The sequence below is a fragment of the Phyllostomus discolor genome, chromosome 8, assembly GCF_004126475.2.
Source record: "Phyllostomus discolor isolate MPI-MPIP mPhyDis1 chromosome 8, mPhyDis1.pri.v3, whole genome shotgun sequence".
In the NCBI taxonomy this organism is placed as follows: domain Eukaryota; kingdom Metazoa; phylum Chordata; class Mammalia; order Chiroptera; family Phyllostomidae; genus Phyllostomus; species Phyllostomus discolor.
The window spans coordinates 38,999,944-39,019,477 of record NC_040910.2 but is presented as its reverse complement, the minus strand read 5'-3'; the positions used below and the strand labels follow the sequence as shown (position 1 = coordinate 39,019,477).

General features: G+C 52.6%; 1 protein-coding gene across 5 annotated transcripts in view; it reads right to left on the bottom strand.

The window, feature by feature from the left end:
• Positions 1 to 19,534, bottom strand: part of NFIC (nuclear factor I C) — a 65,445-nt gene that overhangs the window by 15,066 nt on the left and 30,845 nt on the right. For all 5 annotated transcript variants that reach the window (XM_028519274.2, XM_028519276.2, XM_028519273.2 and 2 more), the window contains exons 3-6: positions 9,179 to 9,250; positions 5,517 to 5,591; positions 4,669 to 4,792; positions 3,914 to 4,038 (exon numbers count right to left, since the gene is read on the bottom strand). In XM_028519274.2, the coding sequence (XP_028375075.1) occupies positions 3,914 to 4,038; positions 4,669 to 4,792; positions 5,517 to 5,591; positions 9,179 to 9,250 (396 nt within the window). The remainder of the gene's footprint in view (positions 1 to 3,913; positions 4,039 to 4,668; positions 4,793 to 5,516; positions 5,592 to 9,178; positions 9,251 to 19,534) is intronic.

Below are 19,534 nucleotides of genomic sequence, written 5' to 3'. Positions count from 1 at the left end.
GAACAAGGCCACCCCACACTGGACTGCCAGCTCCACTGTAGGTGAATCGAGTGTGATGTAAGGGAAGCAGGTGGAGGGGCAAGCCACAGGCTGTGGGGGTGCCCATTCTAGCTGAGTGCGGGGTTGCCAGGGCCTCAGAACACAGGGTGGTCGATGAGAGTATGTGGTGGGTGGAGTGCTTGGTTCTGCTGAGACCAGCCATCATTCAGGGGCATTTACTATGCAGCAAGGCCTCTCTTCCTTGGCACTGTGCACGCTGGGGACAACCGCAGATGTCCTTGGATACTGCCCACCATGCCCTGGGGGCGAAGTCACCCTGGGTGAGGACCCTTTCCGAGGTCTCAGGCAGAGCACTCTGAGCCTGCTCTCACATAGTCCTCTCAACTACCCCATGTGAGGCTTCCAGGAGTCACCCCATTTCACAGATGTGGTGATTAAGGTCTGACGGGAGGTCACTTGCCCAAGGCCACAGGGTCAACAAGTGGTGGAGCTGGGATTCAAACCCAACTTGGTAACTCCACAGGCCATGCTCTGCCCTGCAGTGGGCAGAGGAGAGAGCCAGAGAGCCGGGATGGGGGCGTTGCTTGCTTTGCTCCTATAATAACCACCTATGTAAAGGGCCTAACTCCCCAGAAGGGACATAGAAGTGGCAAAAACAAAGCACCCTGGGAGCTGAGCAGAGGGTGCCCTCTTTCTGCCCCACTTGGATGGGTAATCAGGGAAGGCCTCTGGAGGAGGTGGCCAGGAGGAGAAAGGGCACTCCTGGCCCAGGCATAGACAGGGCAATGGCCTGGAGGCTGGCTTATGGGGCCTGAAAGATGTGGCTGCACGGGTCTCGCCTGGGCGGAGCTGGCATGACCTCCTTCAGACCTCTAACCCTCCCAAGCAACAGAATGAGGCCCCTGGAGTTGGGGGTTAGCTGAGCACTGCCCTTGGCAGCCACAACAGAAGAAGGGAGAGAGTGCTCCAATCAGTTTAATCCTCTTAATGAGAAGCTAATTGGGGGCTGTCTAGACAGGAAGCTAGAGGAAACCAGGAGGAGGAGAAAGAGGAGGAGGGGAAAAGGAGGAGGGTGGGGGAGGGAGGACAGATGTATCCATCTCCCCCACTAGGCTGTGAGTACCTGCAGGGCAGAGACAGACATACAGCAGGGTTTTTAATGAGGTTACCACAGGAGAAAGTGAGTTCGCCATCACTAGAGGCAACCAATGGAAGCTGGAGGGGGACAGACCGCCTGTGACGTGCTCTTCCAGCTCCCCGATTCCCCGTTCCACACCGGAGGCTGGTACAGGTTTCCTCCTTGTTCCTCCATTGGTGCCACTCCGCTCTCGGGGCAGAAAGGTCAGACCAAGCCACAGTGACTTGCTCTAACTTTTCCTTTTCAAACTTCCTTTTAAAACTTCGCTTTTCTTTTCCTTTTTTTTTTTAGCTTCCTGAATTGAAAGCTAGGTTCTTTATTTCTGACCTTGCTTTAATCAATACTTAAGGCTATAATTTTACCTCTCAGGGCTGCTATGGCTACATCACAGAGGTTGTCTTTCAGGTCTAAATAGTATATATTTTATACTTCAATCACAGAGTTACTGAGAAGCGTTTTGAGTTCCCAATCAGTAAATGACAGGGCAGAAGTCTTCCAATATCTGCTCTACCCTCAGTAACAGAACCCTTAAATTTTAGAAGGGCACATAATTGAGTACGGTAAGACTACAGTTCCCAGTGTCCCTTGTAGCAAAGCACGGCCATATGACCCAGGGACACAGAGATAAGCAGGAATGGTTAAGTGCATCTCCTGAGAATTATTTTTGAAGGGAGAGGCCATGCCCAGTCTTGACCCTCCTTCTTCCCTGCTGGTTGGAAGGCAGAAGCAGTTGTTTTGGACCACGAGGTGGAAATGAAAACCTCATTCCCAGAAGTATGAGGTAGGAGCTACCTTACATCACACTTGCCAGGGCTACTGATGGCTGGACATTTCTTGCAAGAGAAACACATTGTCCTTTTGAGTTTCTGTTTCTCACAGTCAAACTTAAGGCTTACTGAATACAGGGTCTTTTTTTTCAAAGGGACATTTTAAAAAAGACTTTATTTATTTTTAGAGAAAGAAAGGGAAGGAAAAAGAGTGGAAGAGAAACATCAGCTCACATGCCCCCAACCAGGGACCTGGCACACAACCCAGGCATGTGCCCCGACCAGGAATCGAACTGGTGACTTTTCAGTTCGCAGGATGATGCCCAACCCACTGAGCCACACCAGTCAGGGCTGAATTCAGGGTCTTTGTAGAGGCAAACCTGACAGAGACAGGGAACCCACAGACACACTCTGGCCCATAAATTAGAACCTGATAAATACAGACAGGTCCTCCACAGTAGGTACCTGCTTTGGGAGCCCACACCATGGAAGAGGGGGGACCCTTGAGACCTCAAAAGTAACAACCAGAAGTGTTAGAGACCAATTCAGGGAGATGGGAATTTTATAAAGATACGAGCAACAATAAACTCTACTGTTTCCTGGGTACTTATCACGCACCATACAGATGCCCTACACACATTCTGCCATTTCACCCTTCCAACTTTCTGAAAGAAGTTATCTCATCACTCCCATTTTGGAATGAGAAAATGCAGGCTAGGTAAGTTACCTGCCCAAGGTTACACAGCCCACACAGTGAGTCAAGGGCAAAGCTGGGATTCCAACCCAGGTCTCTCTGATGCCTGACCCCGCCTTCTTCATTATAATGTTGCTTTTCAGGAATCCTATAGATATCACCCTTTGCGTAGACAGATCTTTACAAGAAAGAAGGCTCTATAGGGATAAGGAGGGAGAGAGGAGGGGGGAGGAGAAAACAGATCCTAAGGTTTACTGGGCACTTATTATGTGCCAGGCCAGTTCTAGGGACATCAGAGGTACTGATTTACTTAATCCCCACAACACTACTATAAACTGAGTACTGCAGGTATCAACGTCCCTTTTTCACAAGTGAGAAAACCAAGGTTCAGAGAGGTGGGGTCGCTAGGAAGCTATAAGGACTGGTGGACTCGAGAGTCCACCTTCATAATCCCTAGGTTATCTCGTGGGGTGAACCCTTGATAAGGGATAAGGGACTAGATAGAATGATACTTCTAAAATGCAGGACACAGACCCTGCTGATAAGCCCAGAAGTAACAGGGACGCCTGCTCCAATGTAACACAAGCCTGAGGGTCACTTTGCACACTATTCTTTAGTCACAGATGCCGGTCCGCTAGAAAGAACCTTAAGGCGAAAGGGATTTTTCAGATGACAACCGTGGTGGAGACTGGGGGAGATGATATGTAAACAAAGAATCCCCAGGAGTTAGCACTCAACGGAAAAGAGACACTTCGGAACTGCGGCCCATGAGAGTCTGGAGAAGACCCTGCGAAGACAGAAAAGCAATAGAACAAAATCCCCCTGGAAAAGGCCGCTATGAGAAAAAAGAAGGGGCTCCTACAGAACTGGAATCACAAGGGGGACGATCCCATGGAGACGGGAATCTCGTAAACGTAGGAACTTCATGGAGGACCCCACTGAGATGGAATCCTACACCTCAGGACCCTCTAGACGAAGCCTACGGCAGACTCCAGGAAGAAGCACCCTGTTAATTGGAATCACTATAAAGTCAACTCTATAATCCAAGAACCCCACTGAGATTAATTAGCCCCTGACAGGGAGAGAACAGGAAGTCGGGCGAGAAAGAGACTCCACCCTCCCCGTCCTGAGCGGAACCCAAAAGCTCCGAAACGTGAGCCCGAACGCAAGCGTGTGACTACAATTCCCAAGGGGCCTCACTGATCCAGACCCGCTTCCCGCTCTCTGGCGCTCGCGCAATGCCTGCCGGGATACGTAGTACCGGCTGCGTAACCCCGACCGGAAGACCGGTTCCACTCCCGCCGCCAGCCCCACCTCCTTCCATGTCTTCCGTCCAGTTTCGGCTGCTACTCGTGGGAGAGCTGGGCGACGTGTAGTAATCGCCACCAGGGCTTGTGTCCACGTCTTCCTCCATCGAGCCCGATTTGTGCCGTTTGCTCCTGAGGGGCGAGGGTAGAAGAACGCAAGCCGGTTACCACAGAGATGTAGGCGGAGGCCGCGGGCTTGGCTAACTTACGATCCTTAGAGGCGGGGCGAGAAGTGTGCTCTCGCGAGACATCCTGCAGCCACAGACTTTCATGCAGTGCTGTTAGCACTTGTTTCAACCTGCCGATTGCTCGGACTGAATATCTGGGGCCAGAGGCGCGGAGGGACTCAGCTGAGGTCACACAACAAGCGAGCAGAGTGCTGACTAAAGACTTTAGGCCTGGCCGGTCACTTGGCCTACTGTAATCCCCAGAACAACTGGTAGGATTATGATCCTTTTTTACAGATGAGGAAACAGAGGCAAACACGATGTGACCAACTCGTGGTCACACAGCACATGTCAGCAAAAACTGGTGTCTTCATTCCCATGGAGTCTCAAGGGTTGGACCCGCAGGACTCAAGCCCAGAGCGGGATGTCAGGGCTGGGGAAATGGGCACTTGGGGCTTGGTTTTGAAGGATGAGGGAGTGTTTCCTAGGTGGACGATGAAAACAAGCATTTCAGGGAGAGGAATCAATCACCTGTGGGCAGGTGATGGTAGGCAAGGGGTCATGAAATGCCAGAGATGAGGACCCAGGCACGTACCCACTGGAGGAAGTGCTGGGTAGCGTTCTTCTCATGCCGGTGCTGGCTGGATTCAGGTCATACGCCAAGTGCCCCTGCAGCTCCCCCAGGGAGAAGTTGGGTCCTGTTCCAGTCACCACAGGTGCTGCAGAGAATGACAGAGGGGAGAATGAGAGGGGGAGTAATGCCCTGGACTGCAGTTTGCCCTGCAGCGGTGGGGAGAGCCCCTGCTCAAACTGGCCTCATTCCTAATTTATGAAACTGGTTTTATTCAATGGATCAAAAGAGGCCAAGGTCATGCTGTGGGACAGAGACATAGGCAGAGCTGGAGCCCAGTTTTCCAGCACATCCTGAGGCTGATCTGGACAGGAAGACAATGGTCAGGATTAAGCAGAACTCCCTGGGATGGGATTCAAATGGGGGTGTCTGAGGGAACGAGGTGAGTCCCTAGTCGGTTTATAGGGAAAGCAAGGGGGCAGGAAGCAAAATGGGGGTTAGGGCCTCCTGGGACAGGGCAGGGGAAGGCCCCAGGAAGGAGGGATTCTGGGAAGGTTTTTCAGCCCCCTCATCCAGCATTTGGAGTCTATTTCCTGGGAAGAAGCATGTCACCTTGACCCTGAGTTCTGGGAAGGGCCTGGATGCTGCCCTTCCTAGAAAACTTGGTTTGATGACGGGGTAGCTGGGGAGAACGAGGGGGAGATGTGGAGGGTGATGGGCTCTTCCTCCTCCCTGAGTCCCTCCCCTCTCCCTGAGAACCCTTCCCTCCTGGAGCCTCCATCCTGAAGTTCCTTCTGCTCTCCAACACCCCTCCCCCTGAACAAGCCCCTTCCCTCTCTGGGTCCCAGCCCAGGGTGTGTGGGGGCACTCACTCCTGGACACTTGGATGAGCTCGGTGACACTGAACACACCAGAGGTGACGAAGCTCTCCTGGAAGTCAGTTGTGTCTGCAACAGGGAGAGAATGGGCATCAGTGGGTCTGTTTCCCTCAGTGGACACCCTGGCACTGCCCAGACTCTGGAAGTTGGACCCGGCCCGGGCAGTCGCCTCCCCACCCCTGAAGCCCTGCGGTGGCAGGGCTCTCCAGCCAAGCCCGTCCACTCGGATGGGGGTCCCTCTGCCCTCACACTGCTAAAGTGGACGTTCCTATTATTTGCAGCCAGTCTCCCCTTCTCTGGGGATTCAGGGCTCCCCAAGATGCAGCAGACTGCAAGCAGAGGCCAGATCCTGTTTGATCCACTCGGTAGTGATCTTGAGCAAATCCCTTCCCCTCCATGGTAATCTGGAAAATGGGAACCTATACTGTGTTGTCTGAGCAGCTGTGAGATATGAATCAAAATACCAAGGAGGAGCCCTGGCTGGCGTAGCTCAGTGGATTGGGCGCAGGCTGCGAACCAGGCATCGAAGGTTCGATTCCCAGTCAGGGCACATGCCTAGGTTGCAGGCCATGGCCCCCAGCAACCACACATTGATGTTTCTCTCTTTCTCTCTCCCTTCCCTCTCTAAAAATAAATAAAATCTTTTTTAAAAAAGCTGTTAAAATACCAAGGAGGAGCAGGCTTGCTTTCCTCGCATCAATCCTCACACCCTAGGCAGTGCTGCCATTTAGTATCCTCCCTCCAGACGGAGCTGCATGGAGGCAGGGCTGTCTCTGCCTAGGCCATGCCTTGTCCTCAGTGCCTAGACTAATGCCTGGCAAAAAAGGCTGAGATCCACAGGCTGAATGGAGGGTTCACAGGTAGCAATTAAAATCCTGTGTCCCCAGAACCACGCCCACCTAATGTCAAAGGAAGCAGGACTCTGGGGGCTGGGATGGTTTGTACACAAGAGTTCACAGCAACGTGATTCACAAAAGCCCAAACTGGAAACAACCCAGTGTCTGTGGGCAGATGAATACATAAACCCACTGTGGTCTCTCCAGGCAGTGGAGTATCACTCGGCCATAAAAAGGAATGAAGCACCGACACTCGCTACAGTGTGGATGGACCTTAAACACATGGTGCTCAGTGACAGAAGCCAGACACAAAAGACCACATAGGATGTGATTCCATTTGTGTAAAATGTCCAGAACAGACAAATCCACAGAGACAGAGAGTTAGTTCCTGGTTGCCAGGGGCTGGGGAGTAACTGCCAAGGGGGAATGAGGTTTCTTTTGGTGTGGTGGAATGTGCTGGAACTAGAGAGCAGTGATGGTCACACAACATTGTGGGTGAACTTACTGCCACTGAATGTTCCATTTTAATAGGGTTAAAGTGATACAATTTATCTTACGTGTATTTTATCACATACAAAAAAAACACACTTCAATTTCACTAAGTTCAACCTAAGCTGTGTCAGGCAGGGGTAAGGCAGGCAGGGCTGGGGAAGCCTACCTGGAAGGGGGCCTATCTTACACAAGGGGCTCAGAGAAAGCCTCACTGGGAGAGTAATGCGTTACCAAGACCTCAGGGTTCTACCGGTGGACAACAGGAATACATGAGTTAACGTTTGTTAAGTGCCAAGGACAGCATGTGGCACAGGGTAATGGCCCTGTGAGTGTCGGTATTCTGGTTAAGATGACCATAAATGTGATGTTTGGCCTGGGGGCCACAAAGTTCCTGGTGGCAAGAACAGTTTGTGCAAAGGCCGTGGGGTTGGAACACATTTGGCAAGTTGGAGGCCAACAGGGCTGGAGTGGAAAGAGCTTCTGAAGCCTTTCTATTCTTAGGGCTCTGCTCCCAGCTCTGCTTCAGGGAGAGTGGTCAGAGAGGAGGGGGGACAGGCAGGTAGGAATCTCTAGGCTTGGGCAGGAGGGTGTGCTGGGAGCAGTTCTTATGGCCCCTAGGGGGCAGTACTGGCCACAGGGAGCTCACTCCATAATGCTCACTTCCCCAGCTGTCCGACACCCTGGACAGTCCAGGAACCCCAGTCTTCCTGGTTACAAGCTTTGTGCTCACCATTTATTGAACACTTACTATCTTCCCAGGTTCATGCTGGGAGGCTCAAGGCCACAACACCCCAGGGAGGACAGGGCGGTGGACCCCCAGTATCCAAGGCAAGTGGCCATGGCTGCTTCCTGCTGACCCAGATGGCCAGCTGGTGTCAGCAGGCCCCTCTGCCCTCCCCCCACCGGTGTTTCCTGTTTGTGCAGCACTCGCCCAGCTCCATCTCCAGGGGACTCCCTGGCGGGCCAGGGAGGAAGTGATTTCCTCCACCAGACGCTGGAGCTCCCCAGGGGACCAGGCCAACCCTGTACAGCTGCCCCCTCCTCCCTTGAACATCTGGCTTAGAGAGAGGCTCCTGGGGATCTCAGGAGGCCAAGGAGGACTCCAGTCAGAGGTGACCAGTGAGGAGTGGCCTGGGGGCCTGTGCATCTCCTGGAAGCAGCCAGCCTCCCTGGGCACGGCTGTGCCAGTCCAACTAACAAGACGCCCTCACACGCCAGCTGTTCCTTCCTTCCTTCCTTCCTTCCTCTGCAGCTCACCCATTTTCTTGTCCCTGATGTACCATCTCTTTAGTTTCTCTTTTCTTCTCTGCTTCATGCTTCCCTCTCTCTTTTATTTCTCTCTACAAATATTTATGGAGCACCTGCGGTGTACTAGATTCTATTCTAGGCACTGAGGACACACTAGTAATCAAGACGGACAATAACCTGTGCCCTTAAGGAGGTCATGTTCCATTGGGGAAGACAAGCAAACACATACGCAACCACTAACTGTCTCTGAAGGAAATAAAAAACAGAAGGCGCTGATCAATCCGGAGTGGCTGAGGCTGCTTGAGCTGAGGGGGCTCAGGGAAGATCTCTGTGAGAGGGATTTGTTTGAGCTGAGACCTGGGAGATCTGGAGGGAGACATAGCAGATACCCATCCAAGCAGAGGTCACAGCACATGCAAAGGCCCCGAGTCAGGACCATGCCTGGCATGTTGAAGGAACAAGGAGCCCCATGTAGCTGGAACAGAGTGAGCAAGAGGGAGAGAAGGAAGAGGAGGGCAGGGTAGGGGGCAAGTTGTGCAGGGCCTTGTGGGAAGGACTTGGGCTCACCCCCCACGTGAAGGTGGGCGCTCTGGAGGGCTTTGGGCAGAGGAGGGGTGTGACCTACCTCAGGTGTTCCCAGGCACCCCCTGGCCACTTTGAGGAAGACAGACTGCAGTGGTCGGGATGGGGGGCAGGGCAGAAGCAACTTCCAAATCCTTCCCATTTTGGGGAGGGCTCTGCTCCCAGCCCTGCATCAAGCAAATTCTCCCACTTTCCATCTCCCAAAATAGAACGGACTTGTCCCACATATTGTTAAATGTCCCATGGGACCGCAGGGCCCTCTAGAGGGCCTCTCTTGTGAGGTGAGCACCTCCTGCGAGCCCTGACGCTCCCTGGGTGGCACCTTAACCTCTCTGATCTCAGCTTCCCCCACAGCAGAGCTGTGAGGAATGAGCCATTCATGTGTGTAAGGCGCCCGCACACAGCCACCAGAGCACATGAGGGGTGCCCGGGCTACGACTTCCGAATAAAAGATGGGGAAGGGGCCTTGCTCCCCAGACTCACGTTCCCCAGACTCACCCAGCGTGATGGGCTTGCTGTCCTCCTGGTCGGAGCCCATCCCGGCCCGGGGACTGCCACTCTGCTCCGCGTCTGCAAAGAGAGGGAAGAGGTGGTGACACAGGATAGCTCCTGGACACGTGAGGCCCTGGGGTCTCTGCTTGGTCCCCTCCCTTGGCTGCTGCCCCAGAAGGTCATGGATGTCTGGCCGGGCACCTGCAGACATCAGCGCAGGTCCCCAGGGCTCATGCGTACCCACATGCTAGAATGTGGTCTCACACAGAGGGCGAGAAGCTATGTGCAGGGGCTGGCTCAGTAGAGGGTTAGAGCTCCTCCCTTATGAGCCTCAGTCCCTCATCCGTGAAATGGGGTAGCTCATTCAATCTTGCCTCAGCCCCAGGAGGTAGAGGCTGTCATGCCCATCTTACAGATGGGGAAAGTGAGGGCAAGAGAAATGAGTCCTTGGAGCCTCTCCCCTTGGTCTCTGCCCTTGAAGTCCTGAGGGTTCAGCCCCTTGGTCTTGGGGTGCCACTCAGGACCTCCAGAAAAGGGGCCAAGAGGTGTCCCTCTGCAGCTGCAATGCCTCCCGCCCGCCTGGTTTGAGGGCTCCCTTCTGCCCCAGCACCAGCCCATCCATCTTATCTAAAAATAATCAGGCTCCTTGGCAGACGAGTGTAGCAGACAGACGCTGAGCTCAGCTCTTATTGGCTCCAGGAGCCTGGATGGAGAGTGATCACGCCAGCTCCCTCTATAGCCCCCACGTCCACCCAGGACCAGGCTAAGGGGGGCACATGGCCAAGTCCAGTTGGACGGAACCCAGCATCCACCCATTTTGTCTTTCAGGTCAAACAGAAAGGTGGTGGGAATCACCGTCAAGTACCAGAGAGAGAGAATTGCATCCCCACACCGACTCTGCCATACCCCAGAGCCGGAAGTAATCGCTGTGTGACCTTAGGCAAGTCACTTAACTGTTGTGAGTTGTAGTTTTCTCTTCTTTCAGATGGGTGGGAGCATCACCCAGGGCTGATGGGGTTGCCAGGAGGTGACAAGGAGATAATATGTATGAAGCACTTGGGTATACACATGGTGATGTCCTTTACATTACTATTGTTATCATTATTATTGTTGCTATTTTTAAACCCCTAAGATGACCACTGATGTAGCACTTTGCTGTTTCATTTTCTATGTTTCCCTGAACCCTTAAGGGAGCCACAAAACTGGCACCATTGTTGTATCCATTTTATAGGCAAGGAAAACAGGACTGGAGTGATGAAAAGGTCCCCTCCCCATGCCATTTGCACTGTCATGAGGGTCACAGTTGAACCTTGAACAATGTGGGGGTTAGGAGTGCTGGTAAAAATCGTCCAAAAACTTAATAGCCTAATGTTGACCAAAAGCCTCGCCACTAACATAAACAGTCTAATACATATTTTGTATGTTCTATGTATTATATACTGTATTCTTACAATAAGTTGGAGGAAAAAAAAACAAGGTTATTCAAGAAAGCCTATGGAATAGAAAACATATTTTTACAGTATTTACTGAAAAAAATCTGCGTATAAGTGGATCTGCGCTGTTCAAACCCATGTTGCCCAAGGGTCAACCGTATTTCATTCCTGCGTCTGGGCAGGCAGCCAGACACCCAACACTGCGCGTGCGTGAGCCATCTGGCTTCTGGGATCAGATGCCTGAGTTCCCAGCGTCTGCGAGCTTCAGAGGAGGTGTGGTTGTGGGGAGGTCACTTCCCCTCTGGGGGGCCTCAGTTCCCTCCGTGTTGTCATGGAGATAATAATAATGATGATACTTCCTAAAACGGTCACGAGCCCTCGCTGTGTGCCTGGCGCCATGCTAGTGGCTCTGCACACACTGTGTGTTGCACACCTATTGGCTGCCAAGATTGAGGGTACCATAAACAGCACGGGAGCAGGCCCCGTGCCTCAGTTTCCCATCCAGGAGTGGGATGTGGGTAGTCCCTTCTTGACTTGGCTTTGCAGTCCCAGCCGTGGCCGACTGGGCAGCAGTGGAGGGGAGTGTGCCCGGCTCGGCCCTGAGCCCTGTGGCCACTCCAAGGTCGGGCAGCCAGCAGCCCCCTCGGAGCCGGCCAGTCCTGTTTGGATAGCTCCACGGCTGGGCACGGGTGGCCACTCCGTTGGGAAGCACCCAGCCTGGGCAGTCATCCGTTGGGCTCCGGGCCTCGGGCACAGGACCCTCTTCCGGAACTGGTGCCTACATGGACTGAGCAGGCAGCAGTGCCCGGCTGGCACTCTGGGAGAGGGCGTGCTTCTTGAGCACTGCCTCTGTGCTTGTGGCTCTGGAACCAGGCAGACGGGGCTGAGGGCCTCAGTGCAATGCCTCGTTTCTCTCTGTGCCTCACTCTCTTCATCTGTGAAATGGGCAGAGCACCCCCCTAGAAGGCTGCTCATCAGGGAAAAGGTGGTAATGCATGCAATCAAGTGCCTGAAACAAAGCCTAGAGCGCAGTCGAGTACCTCACCAACTGGAGAAGGGGCCTTATTACTGTCATTACCAGCTCTGTTGTCCTTTGTGCCTCGGTTGTTCTGTAGCCATTAAAAGCAACTGCACGAGGCTATGGCTGGTCCTAGTTGGAGCCCTTCTCTCACTGTTCATTCACTCCATGTCCCTGGGCCAGCACACCCACTCTCTGGGCCTTAGTTTCCTCATCTGTAAGGTGGGGAAGATAATTAATTCCCCTTCCCAGGGTTTGTTGAGTGGCCTTAGCTAATAATAATTGTAAAGGATTGCCACCACATTGACAATCAATACATGGTGAGTTTGGGGACAGATTATAAATGATACTATGTTTTAAATTTAATATCTGTTTCTAACTATCCATTGCTAGCATTTGGAAATGTGATTGGTTTTGTGTGTTAAGCTTGTATTCTGCAACCTTGATGAATTTACTTCAGTTCCAAGAGCTTTTTGTTTTGTTTTTTTGTTTTTTTTTTTCAGATTCCTTAGAATTTTTTATGTAGACCATGATGTCCTTTGCGATAAAATGGGAACAATTTTATTTCTTCCTTTCCAATCTGTATGCCTCTGATTTCCTTTTCTTGCCTTATTGCACTGGCTAGGATTTCGGGAGCAATGTTAAACTGAAGTGAAGGGGGCAGGAGTCCTTGCCTTGCTTCTGAGTGTCGGGAGCTCTTTCGATCTCTCGCCACTAAGTCTGACGTTAGCTGGGAGTTTCTACAGATCCCTCTACTGGGCTGGAGAAGACCGCTTCCTTTTCCACAGTCCTAGGAAATATTTTTCCATTTAAATCAGTAGAGTTTCTAAATAGTATGATGCTGTACTTATATGCCACATCATTAACTTTTTTCTTATTTTACTTCATTTTTACTAAGGAATTATTTTACTGTATTTGTTTCATTACCATTTATCCCCCTTATCCCCTCTTCCACCTCCACCCCCCACCTCATTAAAATTTTTAAACATTTATTTTTTAGATTGTGGTTAAACACATCACATAAAACGTAGTGTTTAACCATTTCTAAGTGCGCAGCTCAGGGGCATCACGTGCATTCACAGGTTTTGTACAGCCATCCCCACTGTCCATCTCTACAACTTTCTCTCTTTCCCAAACTGACACTCGGACTCCATTAAATACTAACTCTCCCTCCTCCTCCCCCCGCCCCGGCCCCCACCATCCACTTCCTGTCTCCGTGAATCTGACTCCTCTGGGGACCACATCTGAGTGGGGTCAGACAGTGTTTGTCCTTCTGTGTCTGGCTTATTTCACTGAACATGGCGTCCTCCAGGTTCATCCACATTGTGGCACGTGTCAGAATTTTCTTCCTTTTTATTATGCCATCTTATTTTTAATTGTCTCTAAGACCTTAAAACATTTCTCATCCACCTGCTGATCACGTGTCTGCCACTTGACTCCTGAAAACTCCCCAGCTTCTAGACCTGTTGTCTGGTGTAGGAGCTGCTGGCCACATCACTTCGAATTGAAGTGAGCTGAATTGGAATTAAATTAAATTCTCAGGACATCAGTTGCACTGGTCACTTTTCGATAATTGCCATACATGGCTGGTGGTGACCAAACTGGGCAGTGCTGAACACTGCCATCATCACCGAAAGTTCTACTGGGCTTCTCGAGATGTCCCGTGAAAAATCAGGAAAAAAGGCCCAGCTAATCCCTCCTCCCATGTACTCAGACATCCAGACTTAAAATGGACCTTCCCTCAGTCTGAACGGGTGCACCCACAGTAGATCATGTCTAAAGGCCGGCTGGTGTCCGGTGCCCTTGCATGCCCTGGCCTCCAAGTGGGCAGCTCTCAGTTGCTGAGTTCTCACTCCGCTAAGAACATCGTGGCACCATCTGATTAAATCTGCCCAATTGATGACATTGATAAACTGAGGTCCAGTTCAGCGTCTATTCCCCAAAGCTGATGTCCATTAGAAGTTGTCTGCCTAGCACAGAGGTTTTTGTGTATTTTTAAAAAGATTTCGTTTATTTATTTTTAGAGAAGGGAAGAAGAAAGAGGGGGAGAAAACATCAATGTGTGGTTGCCTCTTGAGTGTCCCCTCCTGGGGACCTGGCCCACAACCCAGGCATGTGCCCTGACTGGGAATCGAACTTGTGACCCTTTGGTTTGCAGACTAGCACTCAGTCCACTGAGCCACACCAGCCAGGGCTCACAGAGGTTCTTAATTGGGATGATTCTGCCCCTAGGATGATGTCTGGAAACATCTGTACTTGTCACACTGGGGGTGCCCCTGGCATCAAGTGGGTGGGGTCAGGGATGCTATTCAACACCCCACAGTGTCCAGGCTGGCCCCCCGCAGACAGTGACCTGGCCCAAATTTCAGCAGTGGGGCAAACACTGGTTCTCCGCGGGGCAGTAAAGGGGCTAAAGAATTTTGCTTTTTTTTATGTATAAAGCCTATGTATAGATACACACCACAGAAATAGGTGTATAATACACCATGGTATTAAAGTGTTATGGGGTGAAACGATTCGAGAACAAATGTCTAAAAAGACTCTTTGGGGGGAGGCAATAATGATATAAAAAGGGTCACACAGGTTTTTAAAGGGCTGTAAAAAGAAGAGAAGAAAAGAACCTGAGATGGAAACTGTGTGCGACCCTCCAGGTCCCAAACACTGTGTTTTCAACCTGGCCCTTCGCTGTGTGTTTTTAGGCATGTTCTTCGATGTTATGAGCCTCCGCTTCCGCATCCACAGACTGGAGCTGAGCTGTACTACCAGTCACTTCCTTTCATTGCTCAGTGTCTCCTGGGTGCCAGATGCTTGGAGGACACAATGGTGACCAAGATGGACAAAAATCCCTGCCCTTAGGGCACTGACCTCCTAATGGAGGGAACAAAGGTGATGAACAAGTAATCATGTTAACCAGGAGGATAATTTCAGGCCTTGCCATGTGCAAGGGAGGTCACACAACCCTGAGATGCAAGTGGGGGCCCCTGGCGCGTGAGAGGCTGAGACTGGCTCCTGGGAAGGTTGACAAGGTCACTCCTTTTTAGATGGTACATGCAACAGTTAACACTTAGTGAGTCATTCTTTTGACTATGTGAGGCTGCAAGTTTTGCCTCCATCAGCTCATTTAATCTTCAAAACTCCCCCAGGAGAGACATGTGATCATTATGCCCATTTTCCAGAGGAGGAAACTGACGCGTCCTGCAGCAGTCCTTGACTCAGACTGACAATTCCGGTTTACCCAGAGAGAGTAAGTAAGTTATCCAAGGCCACACAGCAAAAACAAAAAAATGTACACTAACCTGGTTTTATCTGCTCCTCTCTCAAAAACATAAAAACGAACATTGTATTGAACTTGAACACTGCTTGTTCGTGAGTTTCCTCCTGACCTTGTCGATTCCATCCCCACCCCAAATCCGTTCTCTGGAGTCCAGCTCGTCCAACTCTTGGTGCTGCTCAGCGTGTATTCCCAACAGCACGAGGAAAACGTGGACGGACACACTGTGAGAACTAAAGCGGGACCGTGGAGGCCAGTGGGCCCAGGTTTATGCTGGCAGCGGCTGAGCAGGGGGCTCCTATGGGGATGCCCGGAGACGGGAACACACCACCTGAGCACGGGGCTCCACGGTCAGAAGGCATCGAGGAGTTCTCAGGGCAAGTGTGGGGCTTTCAGAGCCTGTACAATGCACTGGGGTGTTGAAGAAGAGGCAGCAGACCCCAAATTCACCTGCACTCGGGGCATCTTCTGGAAGCTACAGCCGTGCCCCAAAACCTGGGGTTGAGTCCCAGCTCTGGCATGGCCTGGCGTGGGACCTTGTGTCCCTCTCCCTTCCGGGCCTTGGTTTCCCCCATCTGCAAAGTGGGCATTCTCAATGGTTTCCTGATTCTATGAGCTGGAGTTTTTTTAGAGCTCAGGGAGGGGAGAGGCCAATCAAAGATAAGGGGATAAAACCTGTTTTGGTGAGAGCATTTTGCCAAACTCAGTCCCTCCTCTGCCCACAGCCCTTCAGGGCTCTGACCTCCCTCAGGGTAAGAGCCCAAGTCCTCCCTGCAACCCACAAGGCCCCGCACGACCTGGCCTCACCCCCACCCTGCCCTCGCGTCTCCCTCTCTGCCCCTCGCTCACTCTGCTCCAGAGCCACCTGGGCCTCCATGCTGTTCCTCCAACGTGCCTGTCACGGTCCCGCCTGAGGACCTTGCTGCTCCCCTCAGTCCTGGCTGCTCCCTCTGTGTGGGGCTCTGTTCCCTGATTCTCTACATGGTGCACCCTCTCCCCGAATTCTGGGACCTTCCTCTAGGATCTCAGAGACGCACAAGGCTCTCGAGCACTGTGCATGAAACACAGCACGCCACACTCCTGCTGGTGTTAAGTGAAAGTCTAGTTCTCAACAGCAGCTGTATTTCAAGTGACCCAGGACCTCATCTGGCTGGGGACCAGCTCTCCCTACTTCCCAGGTCCGTGGGGGACTCGTGTGCAGCTGGAATGTCACCACCCCCTGTGGCCTTCTGCTCAAACACACAATCGTGGAGACAATAGAAATGTAACCTGGATCCCGCTGACGAGAGTGTACAAACTGTTCTTTCCTGTCCATGGGCATGAGCCCAAATTTGGTCTGTCCCAGCCCATGACAAAGGCGCTGCCGTGGCCTCCAGTGCTGGCCTTCCTGCGCTGCAGCACCCACCCCCTTGGCGCCTGACAACCCCTTTCATCCCGGCGGCCACCGCTTCCACGGTCCGTCCGAAACCAGGAGATCAGCGTGCTACCCAGCACTCGCGTCACAGATGTTCACCGGCCACCCACTACTTGCCAGGCACTGGGGACATGGCAGAGAGCCAGGGAGGAGAGACAGACAGGAAAAGAACCAACAGAGAAGGCTGGGATAATTCCACGTGGTTCTAAGTTCCGCAGAGGCAATGAAACTGGGTGAGGGACCGAAAGTGGCTCTGGGTGAGACTTCGAAAACAGAAGGCAGACGGGATCTCCCTGAGGAGGTGACATGAGCACTGAGGACTTAGGAATGGACAGGAGCCAGCCATGGGGAGAGCTGGGGCAGGTGGCACCACAAGTGCAAAGGTCCTGGGGCGGGAACAAACACGGGATGTTTGAAGAACAGACCATGTGGCTCAAACACGGTAAAGCAAAGGGAATCAAAAGGGAGAGAAGCTGGACCACTCAGGGCCACGTGCGCTTCAGGGAGCAGCTTGGGTGCTATTCTCAAGCACGATGAGGAGTGAAATGACTCGATCCACGTTACAGTTTTCAATGTCTGGCTATGAAGACGGGGAGGAAGTGGAACCCTCATGTACCACTGATGGGAATGTATAAGGGCGCAGCCACTGTGGAAAACAGCTCGGGGGTTGCTCAAAAAGTTAAATGTATAATTTCTATGACCCAACTATTCCCCTCCTATGTACAGACCCCACAGAACTGAAGGCAGGGACGGAAAGAGACATTTGCACACTTGTGCTCACAGCAGTATTATTCACAACAGCGAAAAGGTGGAAACAGCCCAAGTGTCCATCGATGGACAAATGGGCACAGTGTGGTCCATCCAGACAGTGGATGAGGATTCAGCCTTCAAGAGTGACGACATTTTGACACATACTACAATGTGACTGGACCTTGAAGACATGAGGCTCAGGGACATGAGACAGACACAAAAGGACAAATAGAGTGTGGCACCACTTATGAGAGGCCCTTAGAGGAGCCAGGTCCACAGGGACAGAAAGTAGGTGTAGGCGCCAGGGGCTGGGGCCGGGGGGTGGGCGGTCAGAGTTTAACGGAGACAGCGCCAGTCTGGGAGGATGAGGAGGTTCTGAGGACACACGATGAGGGGACGGCTGCACAGTAGTGTGACTGGACTTAACGTCGTTGAATTACGCACCTAAAAGTGGCTAAGCTGGTGCATTTTACGTTACATACATTTTACCAAAATATACACACACAGTCTCTCGCTGTCAACTGGATTCTGGACTCTCGGGTCTGGGAGGGCAGGGAGGAGGTATGGGCAGGCGTCCCAGCTGGCACAGCGGCCCGGCCCGGGGTGATGGCCTGGGGACAGACTGAGGGGTCACATTTGTTTCATCTCTGGGATATAGAAAGGACAGGACTTGCTGAAACCATAATTAGACTTATTTAAAATCTGGCAGGATACGGGGGAGCCTAGCATTCCTGTCGGCTGCCACAGTGAGCTCACCTGGTTCGTCTTCCAACTTCAGTGGCCTTCCAAATGTAGCTGGCTTCGCTGGGCTGCCACGTCTACATCCCAGCACCAGCCAGCCAGAGAGAGACCCAAAGCCAGGCCCTGGAATTCCCAGCTCCCAGTGTCACCAGCCATTTTTAAACATTAGCCGGCTAAGGTTCAGCTGGAAGGCCCTGCGGTGCACACGACCCTGGCCTTCATGCCCCTCTCCACGCTCCTCCCGGGCACCTTCCTTGCTCCTCTCTCAAGCAAGCTCTAGCCACCTCTCCCAGTCCACTTTAACATATTTTCTGGAACACCCACCTCTGGCCCCTTGTCTGAACCTTTGCCCTAGCCCCCATCACACTGGACTGAGTCTGGGCCTAGAATTACATGAAAGTCCAAACCCCTCCCCATGGCCCACACGGCCCTGAGTGACCTGCCCCTGCCCCCTCCCTGCCCTCACTTTCTCGCTCCCTCCCCTTCACTCACTCTGCTCCAACCACACAGGCCTCCTCACTGTGTCTACAACATGCCAGGCGCAGTCCTGCCCCAGGGCCTTTGCCTGTGCTGGAACGCCTTTCCTGAAAACGCCTACCTGGCTCACTCCCTCCTTTATTCACGTGTGCACGTGTGTCTGCTCAAACGTGGTTTATGTGTCCACAGGACCAGGCTTGACTGGGTCTGAGCTTGACATTGGGGAAGTTCAGTAATTTACCTCTTCATGCTCCTCCCGTGAAATGTGACAACAGAGCCTATGTGTGTCCAGTGATGTTACAAACTGCTTTGTGTCCCAGAGCCTGCACCCCCGTGCAACCCTAGTGTCAACGCAAAGCCAAACAAACATAAGGTGAAACTGTGATTCTTTCATTCGACACATATTGAGTGCCTAGGCTCTAGGGACACAGCAACGAGCAAAGCAGACACCAAGTCCTGCCCCGTGAGGCTCACAGTCATGGGATTCCTCCCAGCCCCTGAGGAGGGCCAGGAGTTGAGCCTTAGCATAAAGGCCTTGAACTAGACTGAACTTGAACTTCCCTGTTAGTGTGGCAGGAGGGCCAGAACCAAAATTGCCCTGGGTGTCAGGCATTCCCTGCAGACACCCCACTCTGCCCCCAGAGACCCAACAGCTTGGGCCCCCATGGCCAGCAGCAATGACAAGTGGCTGTAAGTATCCCCTGAGGTGTGTGACCTCCGCAAACGCCCTTCCTTCTTTGGGCCTGAGCGTCTTAGTGCAGAGGTCCCAACACCCGTCTACAGCTCTTCGCCAGGGGCTGTCTGGACAAATCGAAGGAAAAAAGCCAGATGCTGGACCTTCACGGCACCACGCTGCCCCGGGGGAATGCTCTGGGAAGTCTGGACAAGAAGTGGTGACCCCAAGAGGCAGAAGGGCGTCGCCGGAGTGACCTCCTGGACGCGGGCCTCCACCAGGGCCTCCCCCGCTTTGTCCTTCCTGACCCGCTGCGTTCCTCGAGTCTGGACCACACTTTCCATCTCCCTCTCCCCCGCCTCCGGCCCCGCCTGGGCCCGAGCCAACCTGCTTGGGAGTCACTTTCAAAGAAAAGTTTCTTTTTTCTTCCCACCCGGCAGGCTCGCGCCCCCGCCTGCTCCTTGGCCTGGCTGCGGTCCCCGCCGGGTGCTGGTGGACAGTTCTGGCCAGCAGGTCAGGGTAGTGGCTATTCACAGTCCCCAGAGCCCTCAAGCGCTGGGCCCGGGCTGTGCCAACCGGTGGCTT